The sequence below is a fragment of the Neomonachus schauinslandi genome, chromosome 1, assembly GCF_002201575.2.
Source record: "Neomonachus schauinslandi chromosome 1, ASM220157v2, whole genome shotgun sequence".
Lineage (NCBI taxonomy): Eukaryota > Metazoa > Chordata > Mammalia > Carnivora > Phocidae > Neomonachus > Neomonachus schauinslandi.
This window is the reverse complement of record NC_058403.1, coordinates 175,775,202-175,796,519: the sequence shown is the minus strand read 5'-3', so window position 1 is coordinate 175,796,519 and position 21,318 is coordinate 175,775,202. Positions and strand designations below refer to the sequence as shown.

Below are 21,318 nucleotides of genomic sequence, written 5' to 3'. Positions count from 1 at the left end.
TCACCTATAAGGGGTCAGGAACTAGGCAGGGCACCCTAGGACGATGGCTCCATGGAGTCATCTGGGACCCAGGCTCTATCTTTCAGCTCTTTTAATCCTTACTATGTAGCTTCCATCCTTAAGATGACCTCATGATCCATGGTGACTGATGGGAGTTCCAGCCATCACCTTAATGTTCCAAGCCGGAAGCCCGAGGAATCAGGCAAAATTAAAGCATGCTTGCCTCCCTCCCATCACTGGAGGACATTAAGAGTCTCTACTGCATAACTGGAAGATGTCCTTGTTTTTATATTCAAATATGGCCCTTCTAATCAGACTGATTTCAGTCTGGCTGGGCACTTGGCAACACCAGGCAAAGGCTGTCAAGGTGTAAGGACTGTCATGTTCTTGTACAGTCTGTGATGGTTGTTTAACGGGAGGTCGGTCGGACTCTCATCTCCGGGGTGGACTCCTTGCAGGCAAACTCTTAGAGTGGGCAGAGTGAAGGGAAATATGCTGACATCCGACAAAATAAGAGAAAACAGCCAAGCAGAGGCATACAAAACTCGGGAAATAAAAGGTTAAGCCCTGGGCACCTGGGTGGCTCAGTGTGTTATGTTCTTATGTTGCTTTTGGCTCAGGTCATGATCCTGGGGTCCTGGGATGGAGCCCCACATCAGGCTCCCTGCTCTGCCGGGACTCTGCTTCTCCCTCTGCCCCTCCTCCCACTCATTCTCTCATTCTCTCTCTCTCTCAAATAAATAAATAAAAATCTTTAAAAAATAAAAAGGTTAAGCCCTTTGAGGCAAGGGTCGGGGGGAGGGGAGGAGCGCTGGCCCCCATCTGGGCTCCCGGCACAGGGCCTGCTGCCGCTTGGGACGCACGCCCCATCTGTACCCCTGGCCCTGCACCCGAAGGGCCCGTTCTCCAAGAGAGCTGGGAAGGCGAAGCCAGAAGCTTCCATGTGGGGAGGACTCTGGGGAGGGAGAGGGCCTCTAGCTCCGACTGCCCACTGCAGGGCCGGACAGACCCCCACCCCTCCTCCTGCCCCTGCCCGACTAGGCTGCACTGCCCCTCCCGCTTTGCAGGGGACACGACGGCGGGCAGAAAGGAGGGTACAAGGGCGGGCACGCGACAGGTCTTCCAGGCCTTGGGTTTCATTCTTCCATGTTTCGTTAAGGACACTGTGGCCCAGCCGCTCCTGCCCGGCTGGTAGCCTGCCCCATTGCCTCCCCGGCCCGCACCCCATCCCCTGCCCGGTGAGGGAAGGGCGGCTGCCCCCCGGGGGCAGCAGAACCCCCCCCCCCGCCCGCCGGAGCCCCGACCCCCCTCCTCCGCGCCGCTGACTCTATTAAGCAAACTCTTCAGATGTGTGGCTTGCGGGCGGCAGGGACTTCTGCAGGCACTGAAGGGCATGGTCACGTCAAGAGGCGGCCAGTGCCTCACCTGCTGTCAGGAAGAAAGGCTCCACCGTCCAGGGAGTCAAGACGGACTCACTTAAGCAGGAGGGTGACTAAGATGAGAGCGGATTGCCGAGCACACCGTTAGACGTCCGCAGAAAGGGACGGAGGCGGGACCACGCTGCTGGCCACGCACACGCCAGGGGGCGGGGTGCTCTCCTGTCCCCAGTTCGGATGGCAGACCTTCCCTCTCCGGCGCTGGCGGTTCTGCCTTATAGCCCTGAGTGGTCGGATCCTCCTAACTCATAGGCACTTTCCCTCTGGAAAGCAACTGTGGATCCACGTGTGCCTCAAAGGTAGGAAATGGCAAGTGTGCAGGACACCCGAGTTACCTTGCGAGCAGGAAACTGACATTTTGTAGTTATCTACCAGGACCCAGGAACTTAGCAGCTCACTAAATCTTCATGCCCCTGTCACCATTCTACAGAGAAAAAATAAAACAGGTTCAGAGAGGCTCAATAATTTTTCTCACAGCCACAGGCCACCTCTGTAACCCAGTAAGTTAACTACAAGTCTTCACAAATGCTCCCCCCAGAGTTATATTAGTTGGTGGGGTAAGTTTTAAAAACACTTTATTAAAGACAGTGAAATGGGTTTCTTTCCTGCAGGACTTCTCAGAGCCTTTGATATGCTAATGATCACCGTGAAATTCCCAAGAGGACTTCTATACTAAACAGGATTTCAACCAAATTTATTTGGCCACAGCTAGGCATCTGGCCTAACTTGTGTTCAAGGAACATACTTGGGAGGAAGCTGCCCAAAAGCCAGGACTCCGGATTAGACAGCCTTGGTCCAAATCCCAATTCCTCCACTTACTAGCCGGGGGGCCTTGGGCAAAGTTCCTTACAATTTCTGCACTCCAGTTCCCTCATTTGTAAAACAGGCAGGCAGCAATGCCTTCATTCCACAACATTTATCCAGCCCACTCTGCCAGGAACCCTTCTGGACTCTGAGGGCCATGTCAGCGCTTACCTCATAGAATGTGAAAGATGGGAGGGTATTCCAGGGAGCAGTACATTTTTTTCTCTAAGGGGCCAGGTAATAAATATTGTAGGCTCTGGGGGCCAAACGGTCTCCACTGCAGCAGCTCCACTCTGCCTTCGTAGCAGGAAAGCAGCCATAGACAATACATGAACGAATGGGCGAGGCTGTGTTCCAATAAAACTTTATTGATAGACACTGAAATTTGAGTTTCATATAATTTTCACATCACAAATATGAGTCTTTAACATTTTTTTTTCAACCGTTTAAAAACGTAAAATCCATCCTTAGCTCATGGGCTGTACAGAAACAGGAGTGGGGAAGGATTTGGCCCACGGGCTGTAATTCACCCACCCTGACTCTATTCCATAGTGTTTCTGTGAGGATTCAGTGAGCTAGTCAGGCACTAAAATCAGTACCAAGAAAGTGTGCTGTTCTTGCTGCTTAAATAAATTTCGCTGAGGCGATGCCCCTCCACGTAGAGTAGAATGGATTTAGAGTCAGGATGAAATGAGGACTTGTCATCGAGCTGGGAACATAAAAAATGGTTCCAGGCAACTGTCGTTCCCAGGACCCACCATTCCCAGTTCACTCAGTGCCACTGAGGCATAAGCTCCCACTAGGGATTTAGGGGCTTCTACAGAAGAGTAGTGAGCCCAGCCAGTTGTCAGCGCCCCGCCTCTGCTCAGCGGCCACCACAGTGGTCCCCACCTCTTGCCGGCCACACCGGCGAGCTGGCCCATCTGTCCACCAGCGGCTGCTGATTGCTGCCAGATGAATGGAGGTGCTTGCAATGCTCCCTCTTATTAGCCTATTTGTTTGCTGCCTTCGTCTGCATTGTCAGAATGATCTCTGCACGTGGGAGTCGCTTGGAACGTTACAGTATAATTTATTAGAGGGTCTGGCCTCTTGGGAACGCCTCACATTCACACATTTTCCACTCTGGCAGATTGTTATAATTCCAGCCAATGAGATGACTCTACTGGAGACTTCTCCAAACGGGTACAAATTCCTTGAAATGTGAAGCGGCAGTGAATACAATTTCTGTATCTGCCTTGCTCCCAGACACGGAGCTCTCCTGCTTCTGGGGCTTCTGTGATGGCTGAATCACTCAGGCTGGAAAAACGGGTCTCGTCTACAATTCACTCTCCACCAGTGTATTTGTGGCTGATCTAGTGGTTTGTTGCAAAAGACTTCTCTGTGCCAGGAGCTTGTGACCTTTATGCCTGCGTGAAAACCCCCCTCTCCGTCAGTACGCGCATGCACATATACACACGTATGTACGCACATACACGGAAGCAGGTACGGTACACGTGTGCGACCCGCGACTAACCCTTACTACGCTCCTGCCGTGTGGTGATGCCAGGCACCCTGCAGGGCTCGAGTTCTCCCACTGACTGGAAACTTCCCCTTTTTTTGGTACTAACAGGGCAGGGGACATCATTTAAAAAAAAAAAAAAAATCAAACTTTCAATGAAGGAAAGCCATATGCATTGTAACACTGTCTGTAGGTAAGAAACACCAAGCAGCTGTGAAAAATACCACTGGATCGATTTACATGTGGCTTGCAAACCACCTGCGCTGGCCAGGACGCAACAGACAAACACATATATATATATTATACACACACACACACGTATGTATATGTATATATGTATATATAAAAAGAAAAAACAATACAAAAGAGCAAAGCTTTCTCACTCATTCCCAGTGTTGACATCAGTGAAGCGTCCGAGTGAATGTTCTGAAAAGAAGGTTGCTCCCTATCCGTATTAAAACCATGACAGAGACCACCCCGAGGGCACCGCCCCTTTGCCCCTGGGAGCAGAGAACAGGGCAGAGGAGGAGGGTTTGTTTCAGAGATGAGGAAAATGAGCCTAAGGCGGCTGACTTGCCCAAGGTCACCCAGGCAGGTAGAGGTGGGAGCCTTCTACAGTTCTGACTCCAAGGGTGTATCTTGCTGCTTCCAGGAATCACATCCGTTTGGTGTTTTGCCTTGTTATTTGAGAGTCCCTGGGGTTGGCAGAACCGGTGTGACAGCCTGGGCGGTCCCCATCTGGCCTACATGGCAGACCTCCACAGCAACGCCCATCACCGCCAGCAGTCCTCTGGGTCTGGCATTTAAAGCTACAGGGCTGAGCACCGGCTTTCTCCTCCTCTCCCATTTTGAACAGGAAAGCTGAGCCTTCTGAAGAGCTGCCGTTGGATATTTAGTTTTAATCTCTCCTCACTCCTCCAAGCCTCTCAGCCGGCCTTCCGTTTGGAATTCCAGTGGCCCCAGGGAGTGCCCCGCAACTGAAGTGTTGATTAAAATCAGCCTTGTAGGGTTCTCCAACTGCTGTGGGTGGGCTTGGTCCAGGGCAGGAATGGCAAATGAGTTTTACCACACAGGAACATGGGGTCATGAAGCCCGCAGAGCTGTGCTGAGGTTTCGGAGTCTGAATTCAGCTGGAGGAAAAAAAAAAAAAAAAAAAAGGAGTCCTGTGACTGCTGCATGGTGTCTGGCACATGACAGGTATGGGGGCTGTCTCTTGTATGCCAGGTCTAGGTCAAAAGCACCTGCAGGAGTGGGCCCATTTCAGTCTGAATCCACACACTCGTCCTCCCCCTTAGCTGTGTTTTAGCATACCCGTAATTGGCACTACAGAAAATACCTAGTCACCAGACGGCCCACAGCGAGCCCCCAGTCGCAGCTTTGTGATGAATGCCTGGAGAGAAGGCAGGTTTCCCAGGCAGAAGAGAACTCCTGGATTATCTACTTCCACTCTCGGGTCTGCTCTGACCTGAGCCCTGCCTTCATCTTTCCAGACCTGTCCCATGACCTTTTCTAGAAACATCGGGGAGCCTTCCCTGCAGTCTTCAGTGGTCCATTTCCATTGCCCGTAACAGAGCCCGGACTGCTGGGGAGAAGGCTGTGCCTTCCCCACACCATGAGGGGCGGCCACGTTAGACCCTGGCTTCTTTGGCAGGGCCCTGATCAAGTTTTTAATTCCAATACAAAGATGGTTCTGAACCTCCCCTTGCTGTGACTTTAAGGTTTCAGAGTACCTCTTCAGGACTGCTGGGAGGTCAGGGACCAGACAGACCAAGGGCCTCCCTGACACCCCTCATCTTCCCTTCGCTGCCCCAGGCAGGGGCTGGCTGCTTGCCATGTCACGGGACTCTGAAAGCAGAGCAGAAGCCTGGGCACTTCGTAGCTTCAGAGATCACCCTATCCTTGACCAAGACCACTTTAGCCAGTGTCTTACCATGTCGGTATCACACCCTAGCCAGGGCGTTCCTCAGTGGAGGGTCCGGACCTGTGTCAACGCTGGGGTTTAGCCGAGGGCAAGAGGGAAGGAGCCTTTGCCTCCCCCCTTGTCCTCATGACTAGAAAGGATCCATACTCTTTCCCTAAGAGACATCCTTGCCCTTTCACTCAAAGGGCCGACCTCTCTTGCTGTATGTATGCCTCTGCCTAGGGTGAGGGGCAGCTTCCAGCCTCCCCAAAAGGGTGGAGCCAGTGCCGCCAGCAGTAGGGACCCTCCCACAGGACTCCTTAGGTACCAAAGAAAGCTGAGGGGTGAGGGGTGAGGGGGTACAGCCCATCGCCCGTCTGTACCCACACTGGCACCTGGGAAACATGAGACGTCATCTGATCCCTACCCTTCCACCCTTCCAGATCCTTTCTGAGACTTCTGAGGAGTCAGACTCGGGTTAAGACTCAGTACTGGAAAAGGGACAAAGGAGAACATAGTTTGCTGTTTCCTCTTACCAGGACAGGCCCATTTTCCAATTCGGCGTCCCGCACCATTTTACACGGTCTTCCTTTCAGTGCTAGTTCAAGTGCAAACTCGGGACAAAGAGGAGTAATCGGGGGTGGATCTTGAAGTGTTTCAAGTGGTTTCCATATTCTTTGGAAGGCTACAGCGACTGCCATGGCCTCTGGGCAGCAGGCCCCCAGCTGTTTGTGTGGCTTTTAGGCCTGATGCTACATTTCGCTGACATCCGAGTCACAGGGTACCTAACTGCACGTGGCCAGAAACAGGGTGTCTTCTGAGGGTTTTCAGTCATCCACTGAACCATCAGCCATCATCTCCTTTAAATCACTGCAACCGATCTCGAAGGATGAGCTTACACACATTAGTTGGTTTTCTTCCCCAATCTGGACATTCTTTCGCTCAATCGTGCTTGCTGCTGCAGCTTAGACACACGTCCCGAGACACCCAAATCAACTTGCGCTTCTGATAAACAACTCGAGTCCTCCTTAGCCTCCTGCTCCCACTGGAAATATCCCACAAGCTAAAAATCCGAGTACAATAAGTAACCATTTTCCTAAGGGCTAAAATCTATACACAAGAAAATAAAGATGTCCGTGTAAATTTTACTATTTTATTTGTGAAAAAACTACAAGCAGAATTCATAAATAGACATTTCTATTTAAAGCAGGAAAATGATAAAGTGGCTTCTAATAACATAGTCGTGCACATGCCAGTAACAGGAATATATTAACATCTTTTATTTGCTAGACAAAGAGCAGTGTCCAATATAAATTTTCCCAAAACATTTAAGACCTGTGAATTTCTGACCAGTTCACAAAACCACCAACTGACACTTTAGCATGAAGAAAAAAACAAACCTAACAGACTGTCAGCTCTAAAGACGTTACAGAGCAGAAACTTCCAAAAGCGTTATACAAGCTGTCTTTCTGGGCAAATGAAAAATATAGCTCGTATAATACATTAACAAAAATTCACAAGATAAGATTATGTTTGGACATACTTAACAAGCATTCTCTATTTGTCTCCAACAAACAAAGCTAAGGAAATAATGTAACCATCTTTACACAGTAAATTAAGGTTACAAGTCATACACAAGAACAGAACTGCTTGCGCATTAAAAACTGTTCAGCTCCATTGTCATACTCTAAATGTTGGCTCTTAAACCATTTTCGGTTACATACAAGCAAAGGTTATTATATATTCAGCAATTAATAAATTTTCAATAATTTAAGATACGGTAGCTTAAAAAAGTAGACTGAGAATGGTCTTGATAAGGCAGGTGGAACATCTTAGTGGAACTAAACTCACAGAAGCTTCTGCCAATGTTTTTAAAGATCCAGATTGAAACTGAAAAGTTTTGATTAAAATATTTTGTGGGTGTCAAAATGTCTTTACCTTTTTTTAAAACTGCATGACTCAAGCAGAGCAAGTCAGGTAAGCTCTGTGTCTGTGTGTGTGTGTGTGTGCGCACGCGCGCACGCACGAGTGTAAAAGATCGTGTGGTATTAAAACAAATGGAAACTTGCAAGCGTTAACACTGTGCTTTTGGTTTTTTTGTTTTGTTTTTATAACCTGCTTACTGTGCCACTGAATACCAAGTATTTCTGGTCCTTTTTTAATATATATCTTTATAATCTACACTAGTGTTTTTACACGCTGCCTACTAATTGTAGGGCAAACTGCAAATGCAAGAAGTTACAGGAATTCCATTTCCAGAATACATGCCTGAGGGATGTCATCAATTTCGGAAACTAAAAGTTTAAGGTGCCTACCACCTCACTACCTCAACAGAAGACACAACAGCAGCTGGAGGACTGGAGCGATAACATCTGCTGAGAGAAGTCCCACTGTTAGCTGCAGTTCTATGCAAATGCCAATTTCATCTCACCTGTTCTAAAGCAATCCTCCCTTCCTTCACCCCTCCCCATTCTTTCATGTATTGGTTTATCACGGAGGCAAAACTGAAAAACCAAGACATTGGCAATGAATTAATTAGCAGCCTATGAGTAGCTGGTTAATCAGCTTTTTCCACTAATCTAGGGGTCCAATCACTTTACATGAAACTAATTTTGAACAAGTACACAGTGTTTCTGAACAAAGTGCATACCAACACTTACTGGTTCAAAAAGCAGTGCAACCCACATGAGTTTGGTGGCATTTAAATTTTTTTAAAAAGTTAATTAAAAAACGTAGCAATTCCTTACATCTCTGGAAAATAAATATGGCTGACTAATTTACCCTCCCTGAGACCCTTAATAAAAGGAATATTAAAACTTTAGAAGGAATGTCTTTGCAATATCCCACTAATATTAAAATGTGGATTTAAAATTCATAGTCAAATCACTATGTATTATATATTCTGATGCTTACAGAAAGCATCTGATTTCCTTTGGTTCATTAATAAATACTTTAAAAATGTATTTAAAAAGATAGCATAGCTTGCATCCCAGATACAAGCATTATTTTTAAAAAGAGGGGAACAATTGTCCATGCATTTGAGAATAGGACCACAGCAACAAATGGCACTGCTTTATCATCTATACCTTTGAGAACAGAATTTGAATTATGGTGCATTAGTGACTACAGAATAGTTTTAATGTAAATGTGAAAGGAACCTTTCCTGTTGGCTACTCACATCAAGCTGTTAATTGTTTCTTTTTTACTCGTTGCCTCCACAGACAGGTACTTCTGTTTTTAAGCAAACCAGGTTTTTCACACCAAAAACGTGGTGCTTCATCACAAATCGGCTGCCCTCCCGTGAGTCCTTCAGTATGATAAAGTAAAGGAAGGTAACACCAAGTTCCCATGCTTGAAATGACTCCGAAGCCTATGAACCGTGTGGATATGAATGTAAGAGTCAAACAGAAGAGAGACCCTAAATCCAAACAAAGCAAAACAAAACATTTGAAAAATGAGGGGGTAGAATCCTTATTAGTGGTCTTTGTTTTTTGTTTGTTTTCGCAAGACAGTAAAAAATGAGTGAAAAGAAACCTTGAAAGAGTTTGCTCAAGCTATCCTTATGATGAAAAAGAAAAAGATCACAGGCTCGCAGGAAGTATGAGCTTTCCCTGCAATTCTGGCTGCTAGTGCTTAAACCATTCACCACTTGAGTTCCTTCCCACAGCTCCATTCCTCCCAAAGCTCCATGTCGGGACTGGATGTGCAGTTGATAACCTTTGTTCAGTAAAGCAAACAAGAGTTGATTTTAAGAAAGAGAAAGAATTCTCGTAACTAAATTGGTAGGGTAAGGAAAAGGAGGGGACACGAGGCAAACCAATTTCAATTACGAAAACCACGACTGCAATGTCACGTGCAAAGTGGAAATAGGGAGTTGCTTCTTTTATGGACCAAAAATACAGTTTAGACGGTTTTAATCCTAAAACTAAGAGACAATTTATATTTACCTCAGTCATGAGTAGAGGTCTGGAAAATGGATGGAATTCGAGTTACAGAATACCATATTTTCATGAGTGCTTATGTAAGAACAGCAATGTTAACATGTAACCGGAACTTACACGAATACTTGGCATTCTGGAGCTAGTTTAGTTACTTTTGAATGATCAAAGCCCTCCCAACTAAACCATTTGTGATTTGTCAGTTATTCCATTGCAAATGCAGGCTATCTGGAGCAGTCTTTAAATTTGAGATCACATTGTTTAAAAAATATATATTTTTCTATCGTCCAGTACTCTTTAGACAGATGAGAGAGTCAAGTTCCCACGTGGGTTGGAACAGACTTCATGTAAGACTGACTTTAATTTAATTTCAGCACTTTCATAGAAGGGACTGTCCCAGATCTGTTAACTGTTCAATGTTGTATTCACTTCACAGTGTATCAAGCACCAGCGTTGCCATGGATTGGTTTCAAATAACCCTTTATATATAATTTTATATATATATATATAGTTATATCAAAACTGATAGTACATAGTATAACTGGAAGAAAGAACTAACTTAAAAGGATATGCTGAAAGGATGGAGTCTGTGAACACAATAAATAAAAGTTCCCTCCCCCTCCCCACCCCCCCCCCCCAACAAAACAAAAACAAAAACCAGTTGTAATGTACATGGAAAATTGTGCACAGCAGATTTTTTTTTTTTTTATAAAAAGTAGATTCAGGAGCACATCCAATTATAAATGATTGTTAGGAAAATCATATAAAACAATGGAATACATAAAAGTGTCAAGAGTAATCGTCAGGGTGCGAAATTCCTTGGTGGCCAGATGCCCATGGCAAGCAGAAATTATCCTGGCAGCTTCACTAAGAGGCCGATGTCCACAGAAGATTCTCCAGGGGTTTGCAAGCAGCATGGGCAGGTGGAGGATTTGAATTTCATACCCTGATTCATAGTTTTCACAATTCCATGTGCAATTTCAGAAAGATTCATCATTTACTGCTGACATGTCGCCCTTTGGCGTGGAGGAACGGGAGGAGCCCTTGTCTGTGCTCTCCGACCCCGAGCTGCTCTGGTTCTGCTGTTCTGACCCTGCACTGGAGGTCACTGTGGATGAGGATGTCGAGGAGGAGCGAGTCTTTTCCTTAAAGTCTGTGATAATGACGGTGACGTTGCCCACAGTCACTGCCAACTGCTGTGCGGTGCTCCTGTCCACGTTTTTCAGCCGGGGCCTGAAAGCAACACCCCGGGGAACAGCCAATTAAATAAGCTATGGATTCAAAGCATCTTCTTCAATACACACGAGACTTCATAAATTGCCACCACACATACCAAAGCTTACTACTTTAGCAACAGAAACCACCACTAAACAAAGCTTTGGACCAATGCAAAATTATCATCAGTTTATCTTTCTCATGTTGTGGCCACAGTGATACAGAAAGAGCCCACATATGCACACACGTGTGTCTTCAAAGTTGACAGCCCATACCCAGCTCACGCCCCCCAACACCGTTCTCAGCCTGCAAACCCAGAGGCACAAAACCGCCCTGGGGTCCTTGACTAGGACCAATTGTAAATCAGAGCATCAATGCTGTATTTCATTCTAGTTCCAAATACCTTGAGGTGTGATTCGTTTCACTGGTCTTTGTTGTAGCATTTGCAGACTGTATACTGTTTGCTTCGCTCGGAGGATCTTTCAGGATATCAGACTTTGGTCTAAGGTGGGGACACACACAAAACACAGCTTAGATTCACCTGCGAAATAATATATCGTGTGCTGAGTTAGCTGGGAATGGGAACTTACTTTGTTTTCTTGTTGGTATTTTTCTTGGTGACACTAGGACTAATTTCCTTATCTTTCTCAGGTTTCTCTTTGTCTTGCTTTTCCACTTTCTCCTTCTTCTCCTTTTTAGGGGGCGGTGGGGTGGCATACTGTTGTGCCACTTGTTGTGCCACCAGCTGAGAATTGATCCGAGGTTTTCTAGAACATTCAAGAAAAGACACATCATTCTTCCCTTTATAAATTATTTCTCTCCTTTTTTTAATTTTGGTTTTATAATTTCTTAGGTATTTTATTACTGGTATCTGGCAACTTGAAACCAAATTACTTGTTATTTGTACATGATTGTTTCTGTGCAGTACGGATAAGTCCGTAAAACTTTTCCTCTTTCAAATCCACCTCCTGTATATGTATCTACCTTTAACGACACATACACATGTGCTCAAACATACACATCCCTTTGCAGTAAAAAAAGTCTTTCAGCCCATGAAACATGACACTGTTTCTAAGAGTGCTGACAACACTACTTCTTTTGAGCTGTCAAGATTATAGTGACTGACAGCTTTCAAATACTCCTGCTGCAGAGGGTTAATCTCATTTTATTAAATGGACACTGGTAATCCCCTGAAAGGAGAATGAAATTAGAAGTGTGACATTCACTTCTCAATCTAATTATCCCAACTTGCTTGGCTCCCCTGCAGCTCTGTGATTGGCATGGACAACACATATAGAGCAATAAAAGGTAACTGTGGTTCATACTAGTAGCTCCCAAGGGGTGAAAGACTGAGAGTCACTATAAAAAAACCTCAGACAAGTGATACATTCATTGTGCCATCAACCATTCCGTCCCCGCCAATCTCCAACTGACACCGGCTCTTAACACTATTGTTTACAAATTCTAAGTGCTGCCAAACACTCTGCACAATACATGAGCATTCAAACCCAAATGGGAAAGGGAGAAAGAGCCTACGCATTATTTCTCCACAATATTCATTTTCAAAGACATTCCCATCTAGATTGCCATTTATAATAGAATAAAGTCTCCAAAAACAAGGTAGGAAACAAATACTCAGATGGGTCACTAATGAGGTGAACGACTGGCTGTCTCAATGTAACCATCACCTTCAGACCCTACAGCTCCCTCTCATTCCCCAGGATGGAGAACTGGGCCAGAAAACATAACCAGACACCCTAGGTCTGGCTCAGCAGTGGGAAGGCCAGTGGTGGAACACTGGGCGGCGGGGGGCGGGGCGGACACGACGACAAACCAACAAATTTGGAAAAGCAAAACTAACAACCCCTAGATACATGACATGCTGAACCCCTAAGTTAACCCCTACGTTCCTGGAACTCCTGAGAGCAGGTGTGGTGTGGATGAGGAGGAAAGCAGGACGAGGAGGAGACAGATGGCTCACTCCCATGAGCTCACCAAGGTGAGCCTGAGCATGGAAGGAAACCGGGTTTGCTCTGTTCCAGTACTTCTTCGGTGCCAGTGTGGCTTTGCTTGAAAACAGATCAATGAAGGTGCAATCTCAGATTAAGTTTCCTATCAGCCTCCAACAACACAGGCCTTGGTCATGGTGTGGCACACGTGAAACCCAGTCACAGGTACACCTCAGCCTGGATCACAGTCTCCTGTCACTGGGCAAGAGATTCAAACACAGACGTCAAGTACCCTAGGGAAAGGGAGGAATGTACTTACTCTAAGCCCCCAGGTCCCCAAACACACACGTGAAAGGTAACCTTCTCTTCTGACAGGTTCTAAGAGCAAGGCGGCAGCTACTCTGCCAATAAGTATAAGTGTGTTAGATACTTACAAGGAAGATAATCACCACTACCAAACATTTCACAAGCACTCACGGGGGACAATCAGCCGTCTAAAGGGATTACGGAGCAGTTTAAATCCGTTAAAATAAAATGCCATACACTAAACAATGCTCAGGTGTCAAAATGAGTAACTTGACCAGAGTTAATACTGTGAAAAAGCTATAAAAACTTTATGAAAAACTACACTTTGAGAATTTCAGTTAAGCCAGTATGTGCACTTTATTCCAGAGCACTCTGACACGCAAAAACAAGAGGGGACACCTGGATACCAGTCTAAGAAAACCTTCAACAGTGACAGAATCAAAGGTAACCGCCATCCTAATCAACAGGCCCACCCAATCTGAGTTAGAGGGATCTGTCTCACTCTAGAACACCCTACAAAGTTCTGTCACTTACAGCGCTGTACGGAAATTGCCAACCAACTGTAAATCCTCAGTGGCAAGATCTTAATCATTCTTGTCACAATGTCATTCAGCACGGTGGCAGGTACTCAATAAAATTATCTACTGGATGAATAAAGAATAGGTGACCACAGCAGAGAAAGACCAAGTAAAATGAGAATGGACAAGAGGGTCCAAGCTTTGGTGATCGGGAGGACGGCAATGCCGACTTCCAGGAGAGCAGGCCACATGGGATCAAGAGCTGCAAAGACTTGATGGATTACAGGCTGCAGGACTAGTGGAGAGATGGGAAACAGGAACCCTTCTCTGAGCATCGTGGTGCTGAGGTAGAGGATGGCTCTGGCCATTATCGAAAGCAGCACGCCAGGTTTGAGATTTCTATAGGAAAAGGAGACTTAAATCATGTCATATGCCGCAAGAGGGGGAAAAGGCCGAAGGTGGGCAAAGGAGAGAAAGTACAATCAAGAACAGTTCTGGATGGGGCGCCTGGGTAGCTTAGTCGTTAAGCGTCTGCCTTCAGCTCAGGTCATGATCCCGGGGTCCTGGGATCGAGCCCCGCACTGGGTTCCCTCCTCGGCGGGGAGCCTGCTTCTCCCTCTCCCACTCCCCCTGCTTGTGTTCCTCTCTCGCTGTGTCTCTGTCAAATAAATAAATAAAATCTTAAAAAAAAAAAACAGTCCTGGAAAAGGAATGCAGACACTTTTCTTCTGAGATGGAAGAGGGATGCTAGGTAAAAGGGGGGTTATGAGCAGAAAACAGAAGTCAGAGAAGAGAATCAGAGACCATGGACATTAGAAGTGGTGTCTGGTTCAGTGAGTAGCGGGCACTAAGAACAGAAAAAAGAGCTAGTGATGATCAGAGAGAAGGAAATGGCTTGTTTTAATTTTTTGAGTAAAGTTGACATACAGTGTTACATTACTTTCAGGTGATTCAACAGCTCTATATGCTACGCTCACCACAAATGTAGCTTCCATCAAAAAGGAAGTTACTTGTATCTTGAGTGTGTGTGGGGGGGGGCGGGGGAGGGGGGCCCATGAGTGTGGGGGCCATAAAGAAGCTTGAAACCAGCCAGACATCATGCTGGTCCAGGACAGAGTACTCCCAACGAGGGCAGCCTGCCAAGGCTCTGGGCATACCAAGGACAACAGGTGAGGTGCCTGTGTGGTTCTGCCCCTGGTGATCATTCCCCAACACTTCCACAAATATACTGTCAGAATTCTTCTTCAGCACATGCACCATAGTCCAGTTATCTATAGCGAAAAAAATCTGTATGTACAGAAGGTAAAATTCAGCTATAATTCTTAATATGCAGCACATGTGCAAAGCGATGGGACTGTTCTTACTTGCTTCTAGGAAAATGAATATTGGACTAGAATGGTGAAGCTGAGTGCTGTTCTCCTCCAAAAGCCTACCAGGTCACAACCTCATAAATGAAAAGGACCCAAGGCTTTTGAGATCTGATAATAAGCAAATAAGCAAGAAATACAGGGTGTCTGCTAAAAGCATCTGTGTTGTGTCAAAAATATTGCTGTTTTATGTCATAAATGTCCCAAAGTAACAACCTAACTCATCAGGCATTACTTGCACCCTCCCCACAAAAAACCCTCCACAACAGACAAGCATTTATTACTTAAATTACTATAGCAGCTTTTTCAAACTCCCCCCCACCCCCAACAAGTCCCACAGAACTTCTAGAATCAGGGTTCGGGATGAGGAAGTATAAACCTAACCAATTTTTTTTTAAAGATTTTATTTTTAAGTAATCTCTACACCCAACGTGGGGCTCGAACTCAGAGCCCTGGGATCAAGAGTCACACACTCTTCTGACTGAGCCAGCCAGGTGCCCCACACCTAAAAAGTTTTTTAAAAGGTGCACAGTGTTTCTGAACAAAGTGCATACCAATACTTACTGGTTCAGAAAGCAAAGCCAACCACTTTGGAAGGGGAAGGTAAAGAAAACTAGAAGGCCCACCAGTGTGAACACACCCCCCAAGTGCCACCCTGTCGGAACTGGTCCCGCAGCTCCTGCCACCTGTCCCCTTCTTGTTCCTAGGCTTGTGTTGTGACTGCACGTGGAAGAACAGGAATGCCCGATCCACAAGAGAACGGCACGCTCTCCTCCTGTGAGGCCGTGCCGGCTCCTCCGGACAAGACCCTGCGAACCGTGTGCGGTGGCAGAGGCAGAGCCCTTGCACAGCCGTCACAGGACGGGCCAGCATGCAGGGCACACAGCGCGGCGCCTGTCCAGGAGGGATGGACTATCACCACTTTACAAAGTAATAAGAATGAAGAGCTGCAAGATAAAAGAAACTTGTCGGGGCACCTGGATGGCTCCGTCATTAAGCGTCTGCCTTCGGCTCCGGTCATGATCCCAGGGTCCTGGGATCGAGCCCCACGTCGGGCTCCCTGCTCAGCGGGAAGCCTGCTTCTCCCTCTCACACTCACCCTGCTTATGTTCCCTCTCTCACTGTGTCTCTCTGTCAAATAAATAAAATCTTTAAAAAGAAAAGAAAAAGAAACTTGTCTAAGACTAACAATTAATTAAGTAGCTGAGCTGCGATTTTTAACCCAAATCTATCTGGACTCTCTCTGGACTCCTGTTATGAAGGTAACCTCAAATGAGTCTCCTGCCTTTAAAGAGCCCAGATGTGTGTGCATGTGCATGCGTGTGTGTGTGCGCGCGCCTGTCTGTCTGTGAGAGACTCGGGCCTGGGGTACCAGGGATGAAAACCCCAGGCTAACCCAGGCTGCAGTTTCACTAGACAACTCCCCAAGAATGCCAGCAGCCTCGTTAGCCTCACCATCCTCGTTCTGGAAAGGACTCGTTGGTTGTCCTTAAGGGAAGAGAAAAGGGCAGGGGGGCTAGCAAGAATGCTTTCCATTGCCTATGGAACATTCCCAGGAAGGAGTGAACCCTTATCATGATATGGGATACTGCAGATCAGTAAGAAATCATCACCTTCCACAGATTTACATTGCCTACTCTGTCTTCTAAGTGTCATACAACACACAGACAGCGCATTTAATGGGCACAACTTTCAACATGTTGGAAAAAGTCAATTCTGCAATATGCAGGTGCCAGTCTGAGTTCTTCAAAATTACCTGTTTCTCAACTAACAAGCCTAAAATAAGCAATTAATAGCCTTCACAATACAGTGGAAAGCATTAGATCAAAGCACATGGCTTAAGCTCTAGATGTCTAAGCCTTGAATTAAAGCAAATCAACTAACACCACCAAACAAATGAAAAACTCTATTTGAGAAATGTTATAAACAGGGGGGCCTAGTTTCCTTTCTTTAAAGAATAAAGTTGACACTCAAGTGTTTTGTATCTTCTTCAAGACTTTTAATGGAAAAAAGTTGTCTTAAAATTATTTTATAGGTTTATTGTTGCTGTTTCAATAAACATTTACAAATGAAAATTTGCTGTGAAATTTCAATAATAGACATTAAGAAAACAGGTCTATGTATTTGCATTTAAAACAGTTAATACTGGGGCGCCTGGGTGGCTCAGTCGGTTAAGCGTCTGCTCTCAGCTCAGGTCATGATCCCAGGGTCCTGGGATGGAGTCCCCCAATGGGCTCCCTGCTCAGCGGGGAGTCTGCTTCTCCCTCTGCCGGCTCCCCCTGCTTGTGCGCTCGCTCCCTGACAAATAAATAAAATCTTAAAAAAAAAAAAAACAGCTAATATTTCAGAAAAGAGTCCATTCCATAAAAGGTGAAGCACATCTTCATGCAGGGACAACCTTAATTTTAGACTAGGAAAAATTTCAGTTTGAACATACATGAATGAATGAATAGAAATGACAGCACAAAACAATCTTTCTGAATTGTTTTTGTTATGTGTACTCATGCCACTTCGGGGGCACACAAACTTTTTTTTTTTTTTTTAATTTTAGTCAAACCTATTTTTTTAAGAGGTGTTTACCATATACCATACTTTTTCTTGTCTGCGTGTACTACTCAGGGGAACATGAGGTCTTACAAATCATTTCTCATGCACTTCTCTGTATCTCAGCTACCAAACAAGCAACAAGACAAACCCATTTTCTTGTGGTTCAGGCAACAAAGAACAAGAAGAATCTCTAACAAATTTTATCTTTTCCTTGCTTATGTTCAGCTTTTCCTACATTATCATTTGTGCATCTTGCCAACTTAGGGAATTCCATCTGGTGTCTCACTTTTCAATTAAAATACCCCCCCCCCCAAAGACTCTGGAATCAGACAGTCGACTCATCCTTTTCTTTTCTTTTTTTTTTTTTAAAGGTGCTTTACAAACTTATAAAACATCTTCACTAAGTCAGCTTATACCATTCTTGAGTCCTCTGGATGTTTACAACTCTCCAACCCTTTTCTTGCCTTGGCAATCTGTTAGTTGAAGAACTGGCAACTTCAAGAATTTAACAGTTCTGAGAATGCCTTCCCACTAGTAGCTCACTCTTATCAGGAGCCCACAATTCTTTATGATGTATCACATGGTAATATAAAAGGAACCTGCACACGACCCATTTTCCTATCAAAAGGTCATCCTATACATATGTACTGGGCCAGCTAGGACAGATTCTACCCCACTCAGTAACTGAACTTTTGTATTAATGATACCCCCAAACAAAAATATACCAGCTGGGAACATAGCAATGTCTGTATTTACTTCTAAGGCAATGTACACATTGGGTCAACAACACTGTCCAAGACACACTAATGGCCCTGGCTTTGATGACTAGTACGGAAAAGAGGCCCTACAAGAACAACCTGTTTTCTGTTCATTTTACCCACCAGCTCCTCACCCATTCTTTTTTTTTTTTAAATAGCAAAGATAACCCAGAAGAGAAATGCTGGGAACAGAAACAGAAATTAGAATTCCAGCTCCAACATCAATGACCACGAGACCTTACAAGGTGATAGAAAATTTTTAAAATCTAGCAATGTATAGATTTAAAGTTAATAGGCCACTTTTAGGGCTCTTCCCCCTTCACATATTACTTACTTTTAAATAATTATCATCTCACTTTATCCTCAACAATTCTAAAAGTTAAGCTAGACAGCCAGTAAGATTCTCAGTTTAAAAAAATTAATTAATTAAAAAAATAAAATAAAAAATGAGAGGGTTAACAACTACAAAGAGAAGCAGAATCTCCAGACTATAGGGTGGTATTCTTTCAGCTACGCATTGTGAGGCTGAGACTTTTTTAAATAAAGAGTTTTAATCTCTTAATTTCTGTACTTTTTCGTGTTTGTTGCAGTGTTATAGGATAGTATAATTACTAAGAATCACCAACGTGATCAACTAGCCCAAGGAAGAATAACAGATGAGGAAATACAGCAGATAATCTGGTTCAAAAGTAAATCCCCAGGGAGTTTCTAGGTAAGTGCTTTTTTTTTTTCTCTCTCTAAGATTTTATTTATTTGACAGAGAGAGACACAGCGAGAGAGGGAACACAAGTAGGGGGAGTGGGAGAGGGAGAAGCAGGCTCCCCACCGAGCAGGGAGCCCGATGAGGGGCTCAATCCCAGGACCCCAGGATCATGACCCGAGCCGAAGGCAGACGTCTAACCAACTGAGCCACCCAGGCGCCCCTAGGTAAGTGCTTTCTTTGCCACTATTTCAAAGGACTGATTATCTAAACAGACCACTGAACAAATATTCATATGTTCAGCTATGGGAAGATGAAACCGTCCCCAACCTAATTCCTCCATGATGCCGGAAACACAAGACCTTGTTGTACCCGTTTAGTCCCAATGACCAGAGTGCCCTTTCAGCTGGCTAGCTGGGGCCCATGTCAACATTACTTAGACCTAGCTGGCTTTGCTGTGAAAGAGCAGTACTTGTGGCCTTCTCCAGAGCTGCTCTTGCCACAATGTCAGGCCATGCAGCACACCAGGGTAAAAAGAAACCTGTATGACCTTGTGACTTTCACTGAACCCAACCATCATTATAATATGGATAACTTTAAAAGTCAACTATCACTTAACGTTGCTAGGATCATACATGGTATGGCATTATCAATGTCTCTCTGCTTCCCAAACAGTATCTCTTCTTGCTGTTCTTTTCCTCCCAAATGTAAAGAAAATGTTCTTTCATCTCTCATGTACACGCTTATCTTCATGAAATTTCCCATATCCTCTGGCTTATCTTTTAGAATGAGCCATTAAGTGACCCAAGGTGTCTTAGTTATCATTCTAGGTTACTCCTTCCCAACAGTACACATCCTTGACTCAGGTTGTACCACTCTACTCTGTACCAGAAAACTAAAGCTTTCTCTCAAGTCTGACTCCAACTATCAAGTTTTTTAAAAACCCAAACCATCCCCTTTGTCTCACATATCTTTCCTTCCGCCATCTTCACACACAGCTGACAGGGAAAGCAAAGACTGTCGTTACGACAGCCTTTGGACTTAATATAGGCCCCCCACTACTGAGAGCTAATAGTAGTAGTTACTCAAAATGGAAATGGGGCCATATCTCATTTAATACAGTTGAAGTCAAGATTAAACGAGGTGAAGTTCACTTAGCTTATCATAGTACATGTACACAGAATGCATAGATACTCAACAAAATGATTCCCCTTAAAAGTAATCTATACATTTTAAAGCACAACTCTTCTAGCTGCAGATGTGTCTACCACCCTTCCTCAGATACTGGGATGCAAAGGGCAAGATTTACAAATGAAAGAAGTTGGTAAGCCTTGCCCTAGGAAATGGTTGTAGAGACAGAAATCCTTCACATGTGTTAGTATCCTCAAGTTAATCATGCTATTTAGCAGCAAGAACAGCATTAAGGATCCTCATCAACATAGCTACCAATATTTCTGCATATCAGTATCAGAACTGTGGTTTTGCAGATATTCCTTTTAGAAGAGAATGCCTTTAGGGTAAGTCACCAGACCAACTGTACAATACCTAACGGTATTACATAAACTCTCACCAGATACAACTTGGTTAGGAACAAACAACTAGCTCCAACAGAACTAATATAAGCACCATTAATAAACAGCAGAATCAGCAATGTTCTATTCTAGATTCAAAACTGTCATTTTGAATATTCAAATGTCCCTTATGCCCTGAAAACACACTTACTTTACAAATAACCACTAAGTATAGGCACTATATAACTTCTCTAGAACTCAGAAACACATTCAATAGGCAAAAGGAGCTACAGGTGGTTTGCAGTCTTGAAAGACATCTATTTTATCTTTTTTTGAAGATTTTATTTATTTATTTGAGAGCAAGAGAGAGTGAGAGAGACCACAAGCACGGAGGAGAGGGAGAAGCAGACTCCCTGCTGAGCAGGGAGCCAGATGCCTGGCTAGAACCCAGGACTCCAGGATCATGACCTAAGCTGAAGGCAGACATTTAACCGACTGAGCCACCCAGGCGCCCCAAGACATCTATTTTATAAAACAACCTGGTAGCAATGAGTATCTTAGCCTGATGGTTCTCAAAGTGTGATCCAGAGACTCCTGGGGGGGGGGGTCCTCTACACCCTTTTCAAGGAGGGTCTACCTACAAAGGCCAAAACTATTTCCATAATAATTTTATTTTCCATAATAATTTCCACAATAATTCTAAAACATTACTTGCCTTTTCACTTTCCAAAGATTACATGACATGTGACATCACTGCTCTGACACCTAATGAAATGTATGTTTTGTTTTGTAAGATTTTATTTATTTATTTGACAGAGACATAGCAAGAGAGGGAACACAAGCAGGGTGAGAGGGAAAGGGAGAAGCAGGC

The 21,318-nt window shown here is 44.7% G+C and overlaps 1 protein-coding gene across 3 annotated transcripts in view; it reads right to left on the bottom strand.

The window, feature by feature from the left end:
• Positions 1-10,196: 10,196 nt before the first annotated feature.
• The window catches only part of LOC110585091 (RING1 and YY1 binding protein), a 76,824-nt gene continuing 65,702 nt past the window's right edge, over positions 10,197-21,318 (bottom strand). For 2 of the 3 annotated variants that reach the window (XM_044921190.1, XM_044921193.1), the window contains exons 3-5: positions 11,382-11,558; positions 11,195-11,293; positions 10,197-10,809 (exon numbers count right to left, since the gene is read on the bottom strand). In XM_044921190.1, the coding sequence (XP_044777125.1) occupies positions 10,557-10,809; positions 11,195-11,293; positions 11,382-11,558 (529 nt within the window). In that variant the 3' untranslated portion in view covers positions 10,197-10,556. The remainder of the gene's footprint in view (positions 10,810-11,194; positions 11,294-11,381; positions 11,559-21,318) is intronic. The other variant, XM_044921194.1, reaches the window with a different exon arrangement.